General features: G+C 39.9%; 1 protein-coding gene across 1 annotated transcript; it reads left to right on the top strand.

The window, feature by feature from the left end:
* The first annotated feature begins 14,539 nt into the window (after positions 1 to 14,539).
* LOC100348918 (small ribosomal subunit protein uS5) lies at positions 14,540 to 15,471 on the top strand. The gene has a single exon (XM_017347477.4). The coding sequence runs from the start codon at positions 14,561 to 14,563 to the stop codon at positions 15,395 to 15,397; it is 837 nt and encodes a 278-aa protein (XP_017202966.3). The 5' UTR covers positions 14,540 to 14,560; the 3' UTR covers positions 15,398 to 15,471.
* Positions 15,472 to 21,944: the final 6,473 nt, after the last annotated feature.

Below are 21,944 nucleotides of genomic sequence, written 5' to 3'. Positions count from 1 at the left end.
AAGAAACTTGAGGGCCAGGTACTGTGGCACAGCAGGTTAAGCTACTGCTTGGAACATCCACTTCCTATTTCAGAGTTTCTGGGCCTGATTCCTGCCTTCCCTTCTGATTCAGTTTCCTGCTAATGAGCACTTTGGGAAGCAGCAGGTGATAGATAGATCAAGTACTTGGATCTCTGCCACCCACGTGAGAGACCTAGATGGAGTCCCTGGCTGCTAGACTATGCCTGGTCCAGGCCCAACTATTGGGACATCTGGGGGCTGAATCAGTGGATGAAAGATGTCTATCTCTATTTCTCTCTGTGTGTCACTATGCCTTTTAAATAAATAAATAAATAAATAAAGCCTAACCAAGAGATAATATAAGAATTAACAGGTAAATTAAGACAGAATTCTCCACCACCGGGAAAGTGAAAGAGGTATAACTCCCTTTTTACAATGTGATGCCAGATCTTTAAATAAACCTTACTTATGTTCAACAAAAAAGACAAAAGGGAGGATTCATAAGAGAGCCCATTCTTTTCGAATGCTGTGAAGAAACCCTCAGTCAGTAAAGACTGACTGAACCACTCTTCTCACTGCGTGTGACTGATTTTGGACACACACAATGGTGTTGGCTGGTTGTAGTATTATGACAATGCTGTTGGGCACGGAAGTGACAGCATCATTCCCTGTATCTAAGCATCAGGGTCCGCGGTGAACGGCAAATGCCTCTCGAAGGTGAGTCATCACGACAGTCAAGTTCCCAAGGTGGAGGCATGCCTCCCAGACAAGCAGCTGAGGGGTCGTTACGGGGGGAAAGCTCAATTACAATTATTTCGATGAGCACTCAAAACCAGAACTATGAGTAAAAGTCATAGGGAATAAGATTGAAAATCAACAACAACAATGTCTCTCTAGCATCCTTCATCACTGCAAGCTTCAGATAAGAGTTTTAGGAAAATTTAGAGCGGATTCTTCAGTTGGCAGTAGGGTAGCACAGAGATGATTCAAATGCAGCTCAGTGACCTTTTATACGATGCAACGGTAAGCATTACTTCTCCAGTTCTACAGGAGCAACACTCCTGTTGAAGCGTTGGCCGTCGCCGCGGCTCACTAGGCTAATCCTCCGCCTAGCGGCGCCGGCACACCTGGTTCTAGTCCTGGTCCGGGCGCTGGATTCTGTCCCGGTTGCCCCTCTTCCAGGCTAGCTCTCTGCTGTGGCCCGGGAGTGCAGTGGAGGATGGCCCAGGTGCTTGGGCCCTGCACCCCATGGGAGACCAGGAGAAGCACCTGGCTCCTGCCATCGGATCAGCGCGGTGCGCCGGCCGCAGTGCCCGGGCCGCAGCAGCCATTGGAGGGTGAACCAACGGCAAAGGAAGACCTTCCTCTCTGTCTCTCTCTCTCACTGCCCACTCGGCCTGTCAAAACAACAACAGCGACGTGTGCACATGCTTTAACAGGAGCAGGAGGATGTGGATAGTGAGCATTTGATCCACTAGTACGCATAACTACTAAACCAGTACAGTTCATGGCAAAGTACTTTATTGCTTTGTCTCTAAAGAGACAAATGTGTCAGGCATTTAGAACAATAATGGTTTTCTGCTTTGAGAAAGCTTGACTTGTACTAAAAGGAAAAGTAAGAGTGGAGGAAAGTTTCTCCCAGAAAATTACACTTTCCCAAAGGTCATCATAAATTATAAGAATGTAATCAACTATCTGACTCTGATTTCAAGTCAGGAGTTACAGGGATTCATTTTACTATGAACAAAAATGTGCAGTCACTCTAACATTGATGACAAAGAACGGCCTCGTTAACTATGTTGAGCAGAAGACAGGAACCAAGTAAGGGAGCGAGATTCTTTGTGTTACTCACGAATTCAACAACGCCCCACCAGAGTACCCTGAAAGAAGACTGGGGAAACATTTCCTACTTCAACACTAAAGTCTCTATTCCATCCCTGGCATGATTTGTGTGTTTCTGTAACTTAGTTTCTACCTAAGTGTCTAAGCGAAGACTTTATATAAAGTGAAATATATTTTTGTGATCATCTATGTGATTTTCAGACTTTGGGTAATCGATGACCTAAATTAAGAGAACAGAGCTGCTATGTGGACAAGGAAAGAGAAGCTAGCATTTAGCTGCCCTATCGCCGTTGCTCTGTTCATGGTGAGGATTGAGTCATTCTAATCCCCTTGGATTTTTTATCTACCAAAACAGCTTGGGCCCATCAGCAAATTGCAGTGGCATATGGTCCAGGTTTACGAGTAATCTGGCACATGATTAAGGGAAGGGGGATGTCATCCTTCAGCAAATACTGAAAATACTGTGAAAGAACTTGGTGTGGTTTTTAAAAGTCAAACTGATAAAATCATAATTGTTTTTTTTTAATTTCCCCAAATCAACCATTTAAATTTTGTGAATTTTTCTTCTGATGTAGGAATTTACCATGAAGAGAAAGAAAAAGTCAGGGCCTATCCTAAGGTGCTAAAAAGTAGGAGTAGTAGGAGTTTGGCTCCTTAGCTTTAGAATCAATAGCTCAAATGCTGAGCTTCAGGATCCCAGGTGCCTACATCCTAGGCCTGTGTTTCACTGAGGACCACATTTCCACTTCCCCATAATCATATTACCATTGTGCCTAGAGCTAATGTAAGGTCTCAGGAATGAAAGAAACAACAGGGCGTTTCAATGAGACGTATGATATAGACAAGTAGAATAACAGTGTCTAGTATAACCTTAACCTTGTTTCTCAAACTGGAGAAAACATATAGCTACAACAATGTTTTTCAGGCCCAGGTGACTGTCAAAAATCACCTAGGGAGATTATTAAAAATGACACTGGTAAGAATCTATCCCCTCCAGAGATTCAAATTTAATTGGTCTTCAGTGAAACCCAGCATTGGCATTTTGTAAAAGATGCCTTCATGTTTCCAATGTTCAGCCACAGATATAACCCACTGAATTTGGGAAAGGCTCTGGTGTGCCAGGTGGTACACAAAAAATGTATGATACAAATGGAACACATCTTTCCAGAAAATCCATTTTGCTCAAAAATTTGGGTGAAACTGCTTCATTATTTTTTGTTCCATTTAAGAGATTACTGAAAGTGAAAAATATTACACTTATAATAAATCCAAGATATGTATATAAATATATGGTAATATACAAAATTCACATGAGGTTTTCAGGCCAAAATGCATCCCAAATACCTTAAGAGGGATACATTTGTCCATTCAGCTTCTCCTTCATTCATCAGACATTCTTGAAGAGCTAATATCGATAAGGCTTTATGCTCTCATTGAGACTACTTCAATTTTCTCCCGTTGATTTACATCAATCTACTAGATATCTACTCAATATTTATCTACTTATCAATTTAGAAAAAAAAAAAACTGTGTGTGCTCATGCATGTGAGTTTATCTTCTAACCAGTGAAAATGTGTTTGGAAGGATCGCTAATGCTAGATGGTCTCTGTATTTCAACAAGTACAACAGTTACAGATGCGGTCACCACAAACCTGGCTTAGATTCCAGTTCCCTCACAGATTATTTTATGTTTGCGAGGATCCTCAGAAACAAATCAAGTAGCAGAAATAAAATTGGTAAGCGGTTTTATCTCACTTGTTGACATTACAGTGGTCTTAAGAGCCACAGCATAACACCAATGATTTTTCAGGTTTTCTGGTTGTTCTAAGCATTATAGTCTTACTCTATACAGCTATTTCTCATTGGATGAAAGGTGGTTAATACTAAAATATCTGTGACCACACAATTCAACATAGATATATAGAGATAAAATTTCTCTGAGCCTGTTCTCTCAACACCTACCATATGACAGCTAGGGCAAGATTAACCTCTGTCTTCTTGGGTGACCTTGCAAGCAACATCAGTACACCCTTCTATAGGATTTCAGCAAATTCTTCTACCAAAAATGTTTCCCACTTTTCCACCACTTGCTATTCAGGGATAATTAATCAAAAATTACTTATTGTTCATCTTTACTACATCTTTCATTAGTGAAAATATAGCAGTCTCATTTCAGTTTCACCAAAATAATTTTTGCAAAAACCCTTGCTGAGAAAATCAACCATTGACTTCTTGGCAAGCTGAAGAGTCACCATAGTAACATGGTCACCTCATCCCATCAGGACCTTGCACTACCTGTGCTTTTATGAGGGTTATCACATCCAGTGCTATAGACTGACAGAGATGAGGAGATGTGACATATTCACGACCGTGACTTTTAGACAAAATGTGACAAGTTTTAACTGAAAATATTCATTTTGGATATTTATATTATTTGGAAAATTCAACAGCCATGAATCAACCATAAATCATTTGCATTGGAGCAAAGCCTTGAGAAGACTCCAAAGTTCACTGATGGTTGAGGGAAAATGAGAGAACTAGAGATATCACGGTGGTTTCTAACAGCGCAAGGAAGGACTCAAGTCACCTCCTCCATCTGACAACATCAAGAGTAGATTTTGATGACTCACACGGCATGTTGTTTATATGGACAAAAGTTATTTGGCAGTCTCTTTTTTTAAGTCCAGAAAGCAAAACGACCACAGCATAAGGAAACTCTAGGCTGGGCCAGATTTAGTGTTAAAAGGTTTGGAAGTGATCTTTTTTCAGCTTTCTGGCTGAGTCATGTACATTCTAAGGGTATTAGAGTGAGTCTTGGAGAAGGAGTTGGTTACTTATCCCCAAACAAAGATGATTCCAAGGCTGACAGAGGAGGAATTAGAGGCAAGAAAGCCAAGCGGTCACTAAAAACAAGATCCTGAAACAAACTCAGAGAAGGAAAAACAAATATCATATTTAGGGAAGATATATGGGTTTGCTGATAGCATGCTCAGATAACACAATTCTGGAATCTTAAAGTCTTACAACCACTCTGTAAACAATGTTTTCCATATTTCTATCTAGCTCATTTGTACTATTAACATCTTTTTTCCCTGACTCCAATAGGACTTGAAATTTGTTGACTATTCCCTTTTCATACATCATTCTCCTCTTGTCCTCATTCCTCATTGAATAATTATTCAGTACTTGAATCACTGCTTTATTCCTCCACTCATTTGCCTCCTGCTCTTTCATCTGCCTACCATAACCTTAATCTGGCCACTACCACCATCTCTACTACCTAAAACAGGTGGAGTGGGAATAAAGTAAAACTGTAGATCTATGCCACTGCAAGTCAACAAGGTCCACTTGGATCTTAATATTGCCTAAAAATCCTGTTGTGTTCCTAGTCATCAGTCTCTCACCCTCCAGATGAACCATTACTATTCTACCTGTTTCTCATAAGCACCCTACCCCGTAATCTCATCAGTTGCTCTCTGCAAAAATCCTCTTCTCGTTTTTAACTGAGAAACTGAGAACACAGAGACAATCAGATAAAAACTTGTCCACTTTCATGCATACCCACCCACACATATTCTATTTTTGTTATTTATCTTTTTCTTATCTCTCTAGAAAAGTTATTTCATTCTCCTTTTCAAAGCTAATCTTTCATCATCTCCAGAAATTGTTCAATCATTTATTCTCTCATATAAAATCTGTTCTGACCTCTGTTTCTCCATTGACATTTTCTGTTTTACAAACAAGTTGCTAAAGCCTCCACCAGGCAAAACATTCTGCTATAGCCCTCTATCTATGTCCAACTACCACTGATTCTCTTCCCTAAAAAAAATTAATTCAAGAAGTGGTGTATACCCAATGACTCAAATTTTTTGTCATTCACTTCACTCCTTGATTCTTCTACCTATAGCTACCACCCCTCCCTCATCACTGAAATAATTCTTTCAAATGTAGGATAACCATATATCCTGCTTTGCCTACAGTACTCCTGGCCTATACATGTTGTCCTATTATAATTATTACCAGTAACCATTTTCATTCTCAAATATTTTCCATTTAAGACAATAATTTATATAATCACCCCTTCCACTTTTTCAGTCCCTACCTTGCTTTATGTACTACAATAGCATCTGTAACCCAGGCTGTTTCTTTGAACTCCCTTGAGTCCAGGAAAATATCTTCATGTTTTACCAGCAATTCCTCCTAGTCTCTGGTTTAGTCTCTTATTTAGCAGTCTACTTCTTAAAATACAATATTGCTACAGACTTATCCAATGATCAATACCTGGATACTATATGTATGCCAATGGCATCAGTTCTATCACTATACAATAACTCCCAATTTTACATCTCTAGCCCAAATCTCTCACCTGATGTCTATGCCGTTAGACAAGCTACCTTTGGAAATTTTTACTTGAAGGTTCAAAAATACGCTGAAAATGAAACCCACCTCAAAACTGAACTCATGGATGCCCCTTCCTATTTTATTTCTGTTCCCAGTCCACCATATCTAGGTGAATGGATGCACCCACACATGTGCTTTATCTGAGACTGAAGATCATCTTTGGCCCATCACCTTCCCTTACTCCCCATCCTATATGAAATTTGTCAAACAAAAAAAAAAATAGAAATTTGTCATCGATTCTACTTTAAAAATATTTCTTAAGTTTTTGACACTTGCCTATGACAACTCCGATTACCTTGTTTTGAAATGTTATTAGTTCTTGTTTTGATTACTATAAAACAGCCTTTTAGGTCTTTTTGCCTTCACTTGTAATACCATATGATATATCTAAAACCTAGGGTAGCATCACAGTGATTTCAGTAAAGACCCTGCAAAAAGTTATCTAAGTCTGTCTTCCCAGTCCTGCCACCCTATATACCAATTATAGCCCCTTAAAAACTACTGTCTTGAGCCAAGTCTTGCATGCTTTTGAGTGTACTCACATGTCTTCCAAGAAGGACCCTCCTATCAACTTCCTCTTCCAAATCAATCGTACTTGTCCTAATGATTGGCTTTCTCTGAGTGTCTTCCAGGTTGGATTTAGTGGCTCTTCTAACACAGCACTCTTGGCTCCCTTCTCTAACTGAATTTGTCACCCTGTAGTATAGTTTTAAGTCACTGTCCATTTCTACTGATAGACTATGAACTATGGGACATCATTGTGTCCATTGTGCCAAGCATAGAGCCTGGCATAGAATAGGCATGAACATTAAAATGTATTAAGTAAAAAAACCTAATTGATGATTATCATAATTAGAAATTATTTCTAACAAAGCATGTAAAATACATCTGAATGAACATTGCTTCGAAGCAGAACCAGCATCTCTTTCAGAGATTTGTGTCCAGTTCAGGGATTTAAAAGTCCTACAGAAGTACTCCAGTTATTTGGTTAACTTATGTTCCATGGTTCAGAGCTTCCATTTCATGCTTCACTATATAGTGCTTGAAGTTTAAGTTTTTCCTTGTTGTTTATTATTTGATCACTAAGTCACAACATGCTGTCCGTTATGCCCATATTAAGGATGTGTTTGCTCAGTAATTCAAGCCTTCATGAATTCCTACCAACCAGTATACAGCTGGCTTTCTTATATAGTCCCCTTCCTGCTTGCTAAGACATATCTTTCTCTCTCTCCTAACACTTGTGCTTCTCAAATACTTTTGAGCTAGCAACTGTCATATATACTCTATTATATCATTAATGTTGTTTTATACTCAAAGGATGATAAAAATTAATTTCTTTTTTAAGCTTATTTGTTAAATAAAATACTTTGTTTTGCTTAAAAGAAAAGTATTAAAAAATCCATTCAGTAGGGAATCTATGATTATGATGAGGAAAAGAAAGCCTTCTGGATTTAGTCATGTCATCCTGATTGAAAAGCAAGAAATGGTCAGTTACTAATAGAAAGTGGGAATAACATCAAAGAGGAAATTTGAATAAAAGAATATCTCATGATTATTACTTTACAACAACAAAATACACACCATAAGACATGACCTACCCAGTTGGAAAATGAGAGAAACTCTCACTATTGTTACAAACTGTGTTATTCCCTGACACCCAAATTAACATGTTGAAGTCCTAATCCCCAATGTACTGGTATTTGGAAGTGGGCCTTTATATATTGATCAGGTTTAGATGAGGCCATGATGGTGGGACTCCCATGATGAGAATAGTGTCCCCACAAGAAGAAAACTAGAACAAAGGGCTCGCTCTTCTCTCACCATGTTAGGAAATGGCAGCAGGAAGACAGCCATCTGAAGCCAGAAAGGGAGCCTCACCAGAACCCATCCATGCTGGTGCCCTGATCTCAGACTTCCAGTGTCCAAGTCAACAAGAAATAGTTTTTCATTGTATAAGCCACCCATTCCATATCATTGTGTCTTGATAGTCCAAGTTGGCTAATATTTTTATGGAAAACCTAAGTCAATTTACCCACAAAAAAAGTTGTGTTGATAAATGGCAGGAAGATTTCTTTTCTCCCAACAGACTAAGAGAATTTCCCAAATTCTATCTGCCTATAATTATCTGATGTTTGCTGTCGCTCCCCCTCTTCGTGGAGGAACGACACAGGACCCTGCGTTGTTCTTTTGTCTGCTCGGCCCTCCCGGGTTTGCTGCTGGTTCTTCCCAGGTTGGCTACCGACCCTTCCACCTCCGTGGAAGGGCGGTTCCCCCTGCCACTTTCCCCACTTCCGCGGGGGAGCGGCACACCGTGGGCCGGCTCTCTCGGGGGCTGCTCAGATGTTCCTCAGGTGTTCCTTCAGATGTTCCTGGTGCATGTTGTCTCTCTCCTCCTTTATAGTCCTCTTCCACCAATCCCAACTCTGCTACCCACAACGCCGAGTATGCTGCTCTCCTCCAATCAGGAGCAGGTCCTGCTGTTTATTGGTTGAACTGGAGGCAGCTGTGTAGAAGCTGTTTTCTCCTCTCCCAGCGCCATATTGTGGGAGAGCAGATGCATAGAATAAGTCTTAATTCCAGTAACTTAGTCTAGTCCGAGTTGCTCCCAGTTGCTCCCCACAGTTTGCCCCTCTTCCATAACCTTCATCCCATCTATATGCTTCTCAAAAGCTTTACACACTAGAACAATTTGGAAGGAAACATTGTATATTATCAAATCAAATTATTAATAGTGTCAATTGAGATGAACTATTTTTAAGGCTATATCTAAAATTCCTTAAAAATCACATGACAATATTTATTTTCAAGGAAATTTCAGGGATTTCAAAATTTAATTACATAAACAGATTTTCAGAATCTCAGTGAAGGGTAGGGTTTACTGAGGCACCTGGGTTTAATACAAAGCTCCAACTCCTGACTCCAATTTCCTGCTAATACAGACCCTAGGAGGCTGCAATGATATCTCAAGTAATTGGGTTCCTTGAATAAGTGGGAGATCTGGATTGAGTTGCCAGCTCCTGGTTTTAGCCCAGCCCAGTCTGGTCATTGTGGACATTTGGGACGTGAACCATCAGAAAGGATCTCTCTCTCTTTCTCTTTTTTCCCTCTCTTCCCCCTTCTGCTTTTCAAGTAAATAAATTTTAAAATTTTTTCAAAGAATTTCAGTACACACAAAGAAACCAAGTATGACCCAGATATAACTCAAACAATGGGTCTTATGTGCCAAATCCATTAATCTGGCCCTTTAGTCTGCTGAGACGAAAGCTAAGCCATATGGCATGTTCTTCTCTAATTATAAACATCAGTTGTTTAATCATGGAGGTGTGGTTTATGTCAGTCAACACAGAAGTCACAAGGTCAACATCACCACTTGTTTTCTGCAATCTGGTAGTATCTGGTAAATCCCCAGGAATTCATGACCATCCCATCTTCAGTAAAGTAGAGTAGAGCATAGGAACTATCCGTGGACTCTAAAACAAAAGCAAAGGTATACCCAGTCAAGAACAATGCCAGGATCAAACAGCCTGTTACTTCCAAAGCAATTCTTAAGACTAAGAAGAGATTGCAAGCTCATTATCTATTTCAAAGATTCAAAAAACTTAATTTGAAATAAAAATGAACTGCTACTCAATTAACTGACAATAAGGGGTGCTTTCCTTGTCAAATAAGCCTTCAGTACGACTGATATAAGTGACAATGTAACTAGACCATGGCTAAAAAAAATAGGCATGTTGAGAGATGGTTCATTTCCCAAATCTGTTGTGTTTTAGAACAAGCAGAAAAGAAAAGAATGAGTGTTCTCAAATTGATCTATAGAGTCAATGCAATCCCAATCAAAATCTCTGCAAGTCACTGTGGAGATCAACAATCTCTAGAGTTTATACAGAGAGGGGAAAAAAAAGAGCAAAGTTGGAGGACTAACACTAACCAACTTCAAGCCACATACTATAGAGCCACAATAATCAAGACAACTTGATATTTTTGAAAGAAAAGGCAAAGTGATCAATGGAACAGAATAAAAGTTCCAGAAATAGACTCACATAAATATAGTCGACTGATCTTTTACAAGTGAGCAAAGGCAACACAATGGAGCAAAGATAGTGTTTTCAATAAATGGTGCTGAAACAAGTGAACATCCATAATCAAGAAAGTGATCTAGATACAGACATATGCTCTCTGTGAAAACTAACTCAAAATGGACCATAGACCTCAATATGACAAGCAAAGCTATAAAACTCCCAGAAAGTAGCAGAAGAAAACTTAGTTGACCTTGGCTACAGCAGTAACATTTTGGGTACAACAACAAAGCCATGATTCATGAAAAAATAATTGTTAACCTGTACTCCACTAAATTTAAAAACTTCTGCTCCAGTAAAAAGCATCATCAAAAGACTGAAAAGACAATACACAGGTGAAGAGAAAATATTTACAAAGACACGTCTGATAAAGGATTGTTACACAAACTATACAAAGAACTCCTAAAACTCTACAGTAACAAGCAATCTGATTTCAAAAGGAACCAAGCCTTAACAGATATCTCACCAAAGAAGATGGCAAATAAATATCTGAACAGGTGCTCCACACCATAGGTCATCATCTAAATGCAAATTAAAGTAATGATATCATATTACTACATATCTATTAGAGTGGACAAAATTCAGAATATTGACAGCAGTACTGGTGAGAATGTGGAGCAACAAGAACTCTTGTTCATTGGTGATAGCAATGAAAGATGGTATAGCCACTTCAGATATCATTTTGGTGGTTTCTTAAAAATTAAAATATATTTAACATATGTCCCAGCAACCATACTCCTTGGCATTCACCCAGAGAAGTTGAAGATATATGTCTACACAAAAACCTGCACAAGAATGTCTATAACAACTTTCCATAATTTCCAAAACTTGGAAGAAAATAAGACTCCTTCAGTAGGTGAGTGTATAAATAAATTGTGGCTCTATACAATGGAATATTATTCATTGGAATTATATTGGAATATTTCAATAATAGAATATTATTCAGTGCTAAAAAGAAATGAGCTATCAAACTATGAAAATACATGGAGAAAATTTAAATGCATGTTACCAAGTGAAAGAAAACAATCTAAAGCTACCTACTAATTCCAACCATATGGCATTCTGGAAAAGGCAAAACTATGGAAACAGTAAAAATATAAGTGGTTTCCCAGGGATGGGACATGAAGAGTAATAGGCAAAGTATAGATAATGTTTTTATCAGTGAAAATACTCTGTATGATATTATAATGTGGATATATATCACTATAGATACCATTACACTTTAATGATCAATATACACAATTAAACATTTGCCAAAATTCACAGGATATGAGCACCTCTGTAAATTATAAACTTTGGATGCTTTTGATGTGCTAAAGTAGGTTCACCAACTGTTTCAAATATACCGCTTTACTGGGGCATATTGATAAGCAGAAGTTGATTCACTTATCGGATCTTCTTGATGTTGCTGTAGACATCAAATATTCTAAAAATACAAAGTCATTAAGAATCTTTTGGAAACAGAGTCCAAATTGATGTTTTACAGAGATTTTCATATGGGCCAATGGCCACAAGAAAATTTTCACACTGACTATGAATTTTCTGATTCATGGAAAAAATAATTTAAAGCGTGACCAGCTTGGAAGCTGCAATTTTTCCCATAAGATATCGGGAAAAAAAACATGACTGATCACTCAATTTTAATCACATTTTTATTGATTTATATTTTTTTGAATTAAGATATGTAAAAGTACACAAAAGAATACCTTTCAGAAAATATTCCACATTTTTATGTTTGAAGTCACAGCATAAGAATGACAAGAAAAGAATTCTGGGTCACTAATGAAATGTGTTACAATGATGCCTAGCTCACATCTCTGAACTCCCAACCTAGCAACCTAGCACATCTTTGCTCAATGAATGAGTGAAGAAATTACGTGGTGTTGGAATCTTGATTTCAGCATTTGGATGCAATGAAGTCAAATTTAGGATAAAGATGACAGCTAATAATCTTAACAGCACTAGTCCAGGGGCAATTCTAAGCACATTCTCACCTTACTCACCTCTGAAGAAGAGTGAATTTTAAGGTCAAAGAAACAAAGAGATGGCCACATCTCTGAAATCTGTAAGATACTTCTCATCCTGCATTACAAATTCACTAGCACCTATGACTGTTTGCTACGAAACAAAATTCAGCATAAGGTAGGTCCATCTTGAACCCTATCCAAAAGGGTTTAATTACTGAATCACACACACAAAAATCTGGTTATAAAATGGATTTATCCAGAAGGCAGCCAGATGGCCTAGCTCCAAAGCATTAGTGAGGATAAAGAGAACAAAAAATATGTTGCTTCCCACCCCACCCTACCCCCATGCCAAGGTGTTTGTTGGGACACAGAGAAGTCAAAAACTAAGTCATCAGGAGAGGTGGATGCTGGGGGAAAGGGATGAAATTGGCTCTATGACACCTTGTTCAGCAAGTGAACAGAACCCCTGAGGTCTCAACTTCTATTAGAAGAAAACCCCTCTAGACTGAAATCATTGTTTCCAAAAAATGTGGGTGCTACTTGCCTCCATAAGCAACTGTATCTTAGAAACGGAAATTTTAATTGACTGAAACCCACCGTGTGAAACTTAGAATGGAAATTGGGTTTTCCACCTACGCAGCACCTTTATTTTGGGCTATGAAGCATTGGAAGGACAGCAGGGAAGAGACACTGGCTATTGGTTTTCCCCTGTATTCTTCATTTATGTACCAAAAAGAGGAAGAAAAACAGAGACCACCCCAGTTCTGAGGCAGTTACACAAAAGATAAGAGCACTGCTGGGGGGAAACAGGTGCCTGTTGACTTGTAAGGTAAATGAATATTTGGTACATTTTGCAGTGAAATGAAGAATCACTGTAATCTGTTGTCTTAGGAACTTTGTCATCTATGAGAATTTCATTAGCTTTCTTTATAGCTTCATTTAGTTCTATGTATAGATCCCTTTGAGGACACAGACTGCATCTTGTTCATCCTGAAAGCCAACACAGTACCTAACACTTAGGAGGTTCTCAATAATTTGCAGGATGGAAAAAAACCAGACGAATAAATAAGACAAAAAAACTATCCTTGTTATACTTCTATGCTTTTAACTTTTTCATTGTGATATTAATATAAAAAGAACAGATTTCATGTAGTTCACAGATACAATTCTAAGAATATAATGATATTTCCCTTTCTCCCTCTCTCTCTCCCTATTTCTTTCTTTCTCTTCCTTCTCTTTCTTTCTCTCTCTCTTTCTTTCTGTCTGTCTGTTTTTCTTCCCTTGTGAGATAACATAATTTTAATTTACATTATAGTCAAAGGCTTAATGCTCCACCAACTAAAGAGTTCAACAAGTAAAAAGCAAAAAGTGTAATGTATGTGAGTGAAAGTGACATTATGAGAGATGATTGTTGTTTACAGCCCTTGTTTCTACTTATAAGGAACAGTGGTTTTTTTTTTCTTCTTATTCTTACTACTTGTTGAATTCTTTACTTAGTGGGGGATTGAGCTTATTATTATAAAATAAACAAAGTATTTCATTGTAAAAATTAAAAGAATAAGTAAGGAGGGAAGAGAGAGGGTGGGAGCATGGGTTGGAAGGAGGGTAGGGTGGGAAATGTGATTATGCTCCTAAATCTGTATATGTGAAATTTGTCCACCTTATATAAATAAAAAATTATTTTAAAAAATCAAAAAAGACCATAGTTAGCCAGAATATAGGTAAGGGCTATAAATGATAATCAAATGAAAAGATGCTAATTTCACACATATACAGTAAATTTGAAAATAATCACAGATCATTAAAAATATAGTAGCATATCATTGTTAACAATTTGTTTGACAAAGATATAAAATAAAGTTTGATAAAACAGTTTGCAGCGCTTCTAAGTTTTTCAAAAACTAAAAATATGTTTTCCAGAAAAAGAACTTAGAAATCAAAAGATTGAATGCCTTAATTGAAAAGAAAGAAAATGAGGCCCAGGGAAATTTTAAACATTGACTAGGAGAAAAGCAATGAGACCTCAGGACATACCACCCCTCTCCCCCACACACACACATATTATACAAGTTTCAGTTATATCTGTATGTCCTGCTCTGTTGACCTCCAACTCATTTCTCAGTTCCCTTCATGAATGAGGGTACTTCATTTAATTGCATCAAAACCTCAATTAAAAAATTAGTGGAAGATACAACTAAAGTATAAAATTTTTTATTTAGGTGCAAAAATTTGAAATACATAGACTTCACTTCTTCTTCTCCGAGAGAACACCAAATGGTGGATGACGCCGGTGCAGCAGGAGGGCCCGGAGGCCCCGGGGGCCCTGGAATGGGAGGCCGCGGCGGCTTCCGCGGAGGCTTCGGCAGCGGCATCCGAGGCTGCGGAGGCAAGGCGGGGGACAAGGAGTGGCTGCCGGTCACCAAGCTGGGCCGCCTGGTTAAGGACATGAAGATCAAGTCCCTGGAGGAGATCTACCTGTTCTCCCTGCCCATCAAGGAGTCCGAGATCATCGACTTCTTCCTGGGCGCCGCCCTCAAGGACAAGGTGCTGAAGATCATGCCGGTGCAGAAGCAGACGCAGGCCGGCCAGCGGACCCGCTTCAAGGCATTTGTGGCCATCGGGGACTACAACGGCCACGTCGGCCTGGGCATGAAGTGCTCCAAGGAGGTGGCCACCGCCATCCGAGGGGCCATCATCCTGGCCAAGCTGTCCATCGTGCCCGTGCGGAGAGGCTACTGGGGGAACAAGATCGGCAAGCCCCACACCGTGCGGTGCAAGGTGACCGGCCGCTGTGGCTCTGTGCTGGTGCGCCTCATCCCCGCTCCCAGGGGCACCGGGATCATCTCTGCCCCTGTTCCCAAGAAGCTGCTGCTGATGGCTGGCATTGACGACTGCTATACCTCAGCCGGGGGCTGCACCGCCACCCTCGGCAACTTCGCCAAGGCCACCTTTGATGCCATCTCCAAGACCTACAGCTACCTGACCCCCGACCTCTGGAAAGAGACCGTGTTCACCAAGTCTCCCTACCAGGAGTTCACCGACCACCTTGTGAAGACACACACCAGGGTGTCCGTGCAGAGGACCCAGGCTCCAGCTGTGGCCACAACATAGGTTTTTACACGAGAGAAATAAAGTGGATGGAGCCTGCAAAAAAAAAAAAAAAAAGAAAGAAAGAAAGAAAGAAATACATAGACTTCATAATTTGTATTTTTCATGATCCACATAATCATGGATTTGAAAATTTTTTGCACCAGAATAACATCTTTTTTTAACTTTTATTTAGTAAATATAGATTTCCAAAGTACAGCTTATGGATTACAATGGCTTTTCCCCCTCATAACTTCCCTCCCACCTGCAACCCTCCCAACTCCTGCTCCCTCTCCCATTCCATTCACATCAAGATTCATTTTCAATTATCTTTATATACAGAAGATCAATTTAGTATATATTAAGTAAAGATTTCATCAGTTTGCCCCCACACAGAACATAAAGTGTAAAATACTGTTTCAGTACTAGTTATAGCATTAATTCACATTGAACAACACATTAAGGACAGAGATCCTACATGAGAGTAAGTGCACAGTGACTCCTGTTCTTGACCTAACAAATTGACACTCTTGTTTATGGCGTCAGTAATCTCTCTAGGCTCTAGTCATGAGTTGCCAAGGCTATGGAAGCGTTTTGAGTTCGCCTACATCGATCTTATTTAGACAAGGTCATAGTCAAAGTGGAATTTCAGAATAACATCTTTTAAGTCCATTTCCAAGAACTTTTTGTTATACACTCACATATTTACCCAAAGAATGGAAACTACTCAAAAAATAGCTTAAGTTAAAACATAATTGGGTAAAATCATGTATTGGAATGAATTTCAGAGATATATTAAACCTTTCCTCTCTAAGGAAATCTTTGAAGATTGAGCATATTGTAGCTGATGGACCCTTTTGCTTGAACTGCTGAGGTCATATGAAGGAAGAACCAGTTTCAGAGGATTTCCAAATGCCTTGAATGACAATGTTATAAATTAACAAGGGAATCAAGTGTAAAAGGCTAAGTCTAGCTGTCAATCACCACATGCGCCGTAGACACCGTTCACCTCCCATCATATGTAGGAGAAAGCAGCAGAAGCAGTAGCCCCTATTCTCTCTTGCTTAGACGTCATACGCACAGCACCAGCTTTACAAGAAGAGGGGTATCACTGGGGCTGGTATTGGGGCTCAGCCAGTCACGCTGCCGCCTGGGACCCTGGCATCTCACATCAGAATGCTGATCTGATTCCCAGCTGCTCTGCTCGTGTTCCAGCTCCCTGCTAATGCGCCTGGAGAGGCAGCAGGAGATGCCCCGAGTACTTGGGCCTATGACATGTGGGAGAGCTGGTTAGAGTTCCTGCCTCCGGGCTTTGGCCTGGCCCAGTTCTGGCTGTTGTGGCTTGGATAGCGAACCACTGGATGAAACAGCTCTCTCTGTGTCTGTCTCTCCATCTCTCTCTGCTGCTCTTTCAAATAAACAAGTAAATTTTCCTTTAAAAAAAAAAAAAAAAAAAAGGCTGCTATGTAGTGTTACATGAGGGACCTTCACCCAGGCCGTTAACTTCCTCAGATGCCAAAAACGTCAGCATTTGGTGATTCCTAATTTATCTAAACATAACTTTCTCGGAAAGAATTCCTGTGTTAAATGTTTGCCTTGTGGGCAGCATGACCCACAGCTGAGGAAGTCCATAGAGTTAGGGTTCAAATGCATCCCTTTCTCCATGCACAATCTTAAACAAGCCAGTCAAACTGCTCAGCCTTACTGTTCTGGGTTCTTTTGATCTGTAACTAAAAATTCTAGATACTAGCTCTCAAAGCCTTTGCAAGGGCTATATTAAATACTATCTGTAAAGGCTTACTAGGGCTGCTGTCACACAATCGGAGCTGAGGAAGAGAGAAAGGAGCAGGAAGGAGATGGTGAGTAAGTTAGCTTAATGGTTATGCATCCCAGGTCTAATACCATGGGCAAGTCAGTTCTTAACACTCCTCCAGGCTGCATAATTTTAAGCAAGCCACCTACTTCCTCTGTGCTTTTGTTTCTTCATCTGTAAATAAGAAATAGTAATAATATTACATACATCGTAGTTTACTGGACAGAAAAGTGGTATCATGGAGGTAATTTGCAGGATTTGGGGTGCTTCACAGCTCTCAGTGCTTCAGGAGATAGTAAAGTGAAGAGGGAGCACGTCAGGAAAACGTGGTGACGAAAGGAACCTTTAAAAGGAATGTAAGTGGAGATCAAAAAGAAAATTATCAGGGCTGCAGGTGTGGTGTAGCAGGTAAACCGCCACCTACAACACCAGCCTCCCACGTGGGTGCCAGTTCATGTCCCAGCTGCTTCACTTTTTTTTTTTTAATTTCAAAGTCAGAGTTATACAGAGAGAAGGAGAGGCAGAGAGAGAGAGAGAGAGAGAGAGAGGTCTTTCATCCACTGGTTCACTCCCCAGTTGGCTGCTAAGGCCAGAGCTGGGCTGATCCGAAGCCAGGAGCCAGGAGCTTCCTCCGGGTCTCCCACGTGGGGTGCAGGGGCCCAAAGACTGCTTTCCCGGGCCATAGCAGAGAGATGGAAGGAAGTGGAGCAGCCGGAACTTGAACCGGTACCCACATGGGTTGGCAGCACTGCAGGCAGTGACTTTACCCGCTACGCCACAGTGCCAGCCCCAGCTGCTTCAATTTGGATCCAGTTTCCTTCTTATGGCCTGGGAAAAGCAGCAAAAGACAAACCAAGCATCTGGGCCCCTGCACCCATGTGGGAGACCTGGGTGAAGCTCCTGGCTCCTGGCTTTTACTTGGCCTAACACTGGCCATTGCAGCCATTTAGGGAGTTAACCAGCAGATGAAAGATTTCTCTCTCTCTCTCTCTCTCTAACAATACCTTTCAAATAAATGAATGAATCTTAAAAAAAAAGCTTAAAGAAAATGATCATTCCAATATTTATCAAGGTCTGTGCAGGTCTAATCCTTTATTTTCCTGCATCTCTCTACAAAGGCTTTTTCTTTTTCTCTGCAGTCTTGGACTTACTAATTTTAATTCGTTTCATCTGATTTTGAAATTGAAGATAGTATTAACCACTGGCCTTCTGCATGTACTTAAAATCAACAAGTAAAAACATAAAAGAATTGCATCCACACCCTTCCCAGAGAGACTACAGCTGAACCGCCCTTCCCTTAATAATTAGGCTAAGCAGATGAGGCTTGCCCTGAGGCCTGGAGGTTAGCACTACCGGGCTGCAACAGAAAAACAACAGAAATGAGTTCCAACACTGAGAATTCCCCGCCCTTCCAGCAGACTGCAAACTTCGGGTGTTTAGTGGATGGAATCTCCCCAAGGGAAAATTCATGGCTCATCACAAATTTCAGTCTACATGCTTCTAAAGGTCAGAATCTCCTGGTAGATACTGGGTATTCGTTTGGCCTTAAAAAGTGGGAAGTAGAAGAGAAAGTATCCAGCCATTGCTCTGGTTGTATGCTCGTGGTCCACAGTCGAGAGAGGCCAATCCCCTTCACAAATGAGTCAGATTAAATCTCAGATTTCATTCCTCATCTTTTTCTATTTCACTCAGAATCTAAGGAACAATTACTCAGTTTTTGCATTTCCCTCTTTTATTTATCACATTTTCTAGTATGATTTTTGTTTTATTGTATATATAGGTTTTAAATTTTAAATTGTACATAGAGCTAACACGTGGAGTTTCATGAATTTTGACAAATGAATCAATGAAGTGTGTAACCATCACTTAAACAAGACGAGGGTTTTTTTTAATCCCTGAAAGTTCTTTCTGAGTCAATACTGATCTTCCAACCCTCATCACTCTCTGGAACTTTGAATTTTGCTTCTACTTGAACTCCTGTAATATAATTATACATATGCACTATTTTCTCCCCATTTCCTTTTGCATGGCATAAAATCCTTTTCTATTTGTTTTAATTATTTATTTGAGAGCCAGAGAAAGACAGAGCTCCTATCTTCTTGTCCATTCCCCAAATGTCCACAACAACTAGGGCTGGGCCAAGCTGAAGTTGGGAGATAGAAACTAAGTCTGGATCTCCCATGTGAGTGCCAGGGACTCAAGTACTTGATTCATCACTTGTGCCTGAAAGCTGGAATCAGAAACAGAGCCAGGACTCAAACCCAAGCACTCCCATGTGGGATGCAGGTGTCCCAACTTTTAGCTTAACTTCTAGGTCAAACACATACAATATTTTTTACTCAATCTTGATATTAGATATATCTTTGGTTTTACTACTGAATATTTTTCCACCAAATGAGCATTACATAATGGCATCTGTTCTGGTGCTGGACAGTTGATTGTTTAGTTATTGGCTATTAGGAATAAAGCTACTGGTGGACACATGTTTTAGTACATCTTGGGTAAATTACTAGGAGTGGAATCACCAGGTGATAGGATAGGTGTATGTTTATCTTTGTTATGATCAAGTAGATTGTTTTTCAAAACTGTTAAGCCTTTTTCCAACTCCATTAGAAATGTGAGAGCTGACTTGCTCCACATTATCACCAAGACCTGACATTGCCAGCTTTTGTTTTATTGTGGTAAGAACATTTAACATGAGATTTCCCTACTGACAGATTCTAAACTGTGAAATACAGTATTGAATTATAAGTACAATGTTGTACAGCAGATCTCTAGAACTTATCATCTTGCTTAACTGGAATTTTATATCACTGATTAGCAGCTCCCATTTCCAACTTGCCCCAGCCCCTGGCAAAGACACCACCTTCAGTTTCTATGAACTTGACTATTTTAGATATTCTGCATCAGCCAGCCTATTTTTATTTTCATGTTCTAATGCTCACATAGTTGTACCTCTTTCTGATTTTACATTACATTTCCCTGGTGACATGATGTGGAGAATCTTCTCATGAGCTCATTGACCATTCTTCTTCATGAAGTGTCTGCCCACGTTTTTGGGGATTGATTGTCTCTTTATTATTCAGTTGCAATGTTTTCATGTTTGTTGGATACAAGTCCTTTGTTAGATTAATATGCATTGTGAATATTTCTTCACAGTTTGTAGCTTGTTTTTTAATTTTTAAGTATCTTTCAATGAGCTTAAGTTTTCATTAGTTTTGATGAAGACCAGTTACTAAATATTGTATTATGTTGTATGTATTATAATAATGCTTTATCATATTGCATCATAATCATAATGTACATCGTGTCACATTATACATTACACTGTTTTATATTAAATTGCTGCATTATATTTTATATTTGTTCTGTCTAAAAACCTTCTATCTACCTCAGGTCACGAATATATTCTCTATGTTTATTTCTACTAGCCTTGTAGTTTTAGATTTTACATTGAAGTCCACTGTGAGTCGCCAATTCACTTTTGAGTATGTTATAGTCTAGGAGTCAAAGTTGTTCCAATCCACTTTGTTGAAAGGATTTGTTTTTTCCAGTTTATTTTTTGTCTGTGTGCTTCCTCAGTTGTGAACCTCTCTGTGGTAGTCTGTGATTGATTCATCCTTATAATCATAGAGCCTGATCTAACAGCTCTCTATACAGGATCTTAGTAAGTGAACATTGAATGAATAAATTTTCTAGATGCTGAAAGGAAGGTGAGTTAATACGTAAGATTTTGCCATTTACATATGTTTACCTTTTCTCTCAAAATAGAATCCAAGTGCCTTTCCAGATACTACATTATGTAGCCAACCTAGTGTTCTTTCTAACATCATTTTATGACACACTATGAACTAAATTGTGTCCTCCTAAATTTATATATTGAAATGCAATCGCCAATGTTGCTATATTACTAGACAGGGGTTTTAGGAGTTAAAGTTAAATGGGGGCCTGTGCTGTGGCTCAATAGGCTAATCCTCCGCCTTGCGGCACCGGCACACCTGGTTCTAGTCCCGGTTGGGGTGCCGGATTCTGTCCCGGTTGCCCCTCTTCCAGGCCAGCTCTCTGCTGTGGCCCGGGAGTGCAGTGGAGGATGGCCCAAGTGCTTGGCCCCGCACCCCATGGGAGACCAGGAGAAGCACCTGGCTCCTGCCTTTGGATCAGCGCGGTGCGCCGCGTGCTGGCCATTGGAGGGTGAACCAACGGCAAAGGAAGACCTTTCTCTCTGTCTCTCTCTCTCACTGTCCACTCTGCCTGTCAAAAGAATAAAAAAAAGTTAAGTGGATCACAAAACATGACTTTTTTCAACAGAATTGGTGGCCTTATGAAAAGAGAAAGGGATATCTCTTCCTTTCTGTCTCCATGCCTTCCTTTCATGTCTGCATGAGCAGCCCTGTGAGAAGACGAGAGAAGTCAGCAGTCTGTAGCCCTCGCCAGAACCCCAGGCTGGCAGGCTGTGAGAGAATGACTTCCTGGTGTTTAAGCCATGCATTCCATGGTGTTTTGCTGTGGCAGCCTGCATAGACGAAGACAGCCCTGTTTACCATGCTGCAGCCACATGAGCCTCTCTTTGTTCCGAAGCTCATCAGCTCCCTGCCAGCCTCAGAATGTGCAGTTTGCTCGGCCCAGAATTCTCTTCCAGCTCTTCTCACCCTTTAAGATTTGTCTTTAAACCTCTGTTGACTGTGACTGTCTCCAATAACTCACCTGCAAGAGGCCCCCTGGTTGCTCTCTTCCTCTACACTCAGTTTATATTCTTCA

Source organism: Oryctolagus cuniculus, chromosome 8, assembly GCF_051225735.1.
Source record: "Oryctolagus cuniculus isolate XC-2025 breed Fujian yellow rabbit chromosome 8, ASM5122573v1, whole genome shotgun sequence".
Taxonomy (NCBI): domain Eukaryota; kingdom Metazoa; phylum Chordata; class Mammalia; order Lagomorpha; family Leporidae; genus Oryctolagus; species Oryctolagus cuniculus.
The sequence above is the reverse complement of the archived record's forward strand: the minus strand, read 5'-3'. Positions and strand labels throughout refer to the sequence as shown.

Excerpts from the sequence above, each read along its gene's own strand:
- LOC100348918 (XM_017347477.4), top strand. The coding sequence starts at position 14,561 with ATGGTGGATGACGCCGGTGCAGCAGGAGGGCCCGGAGGCCCCGGGGGC.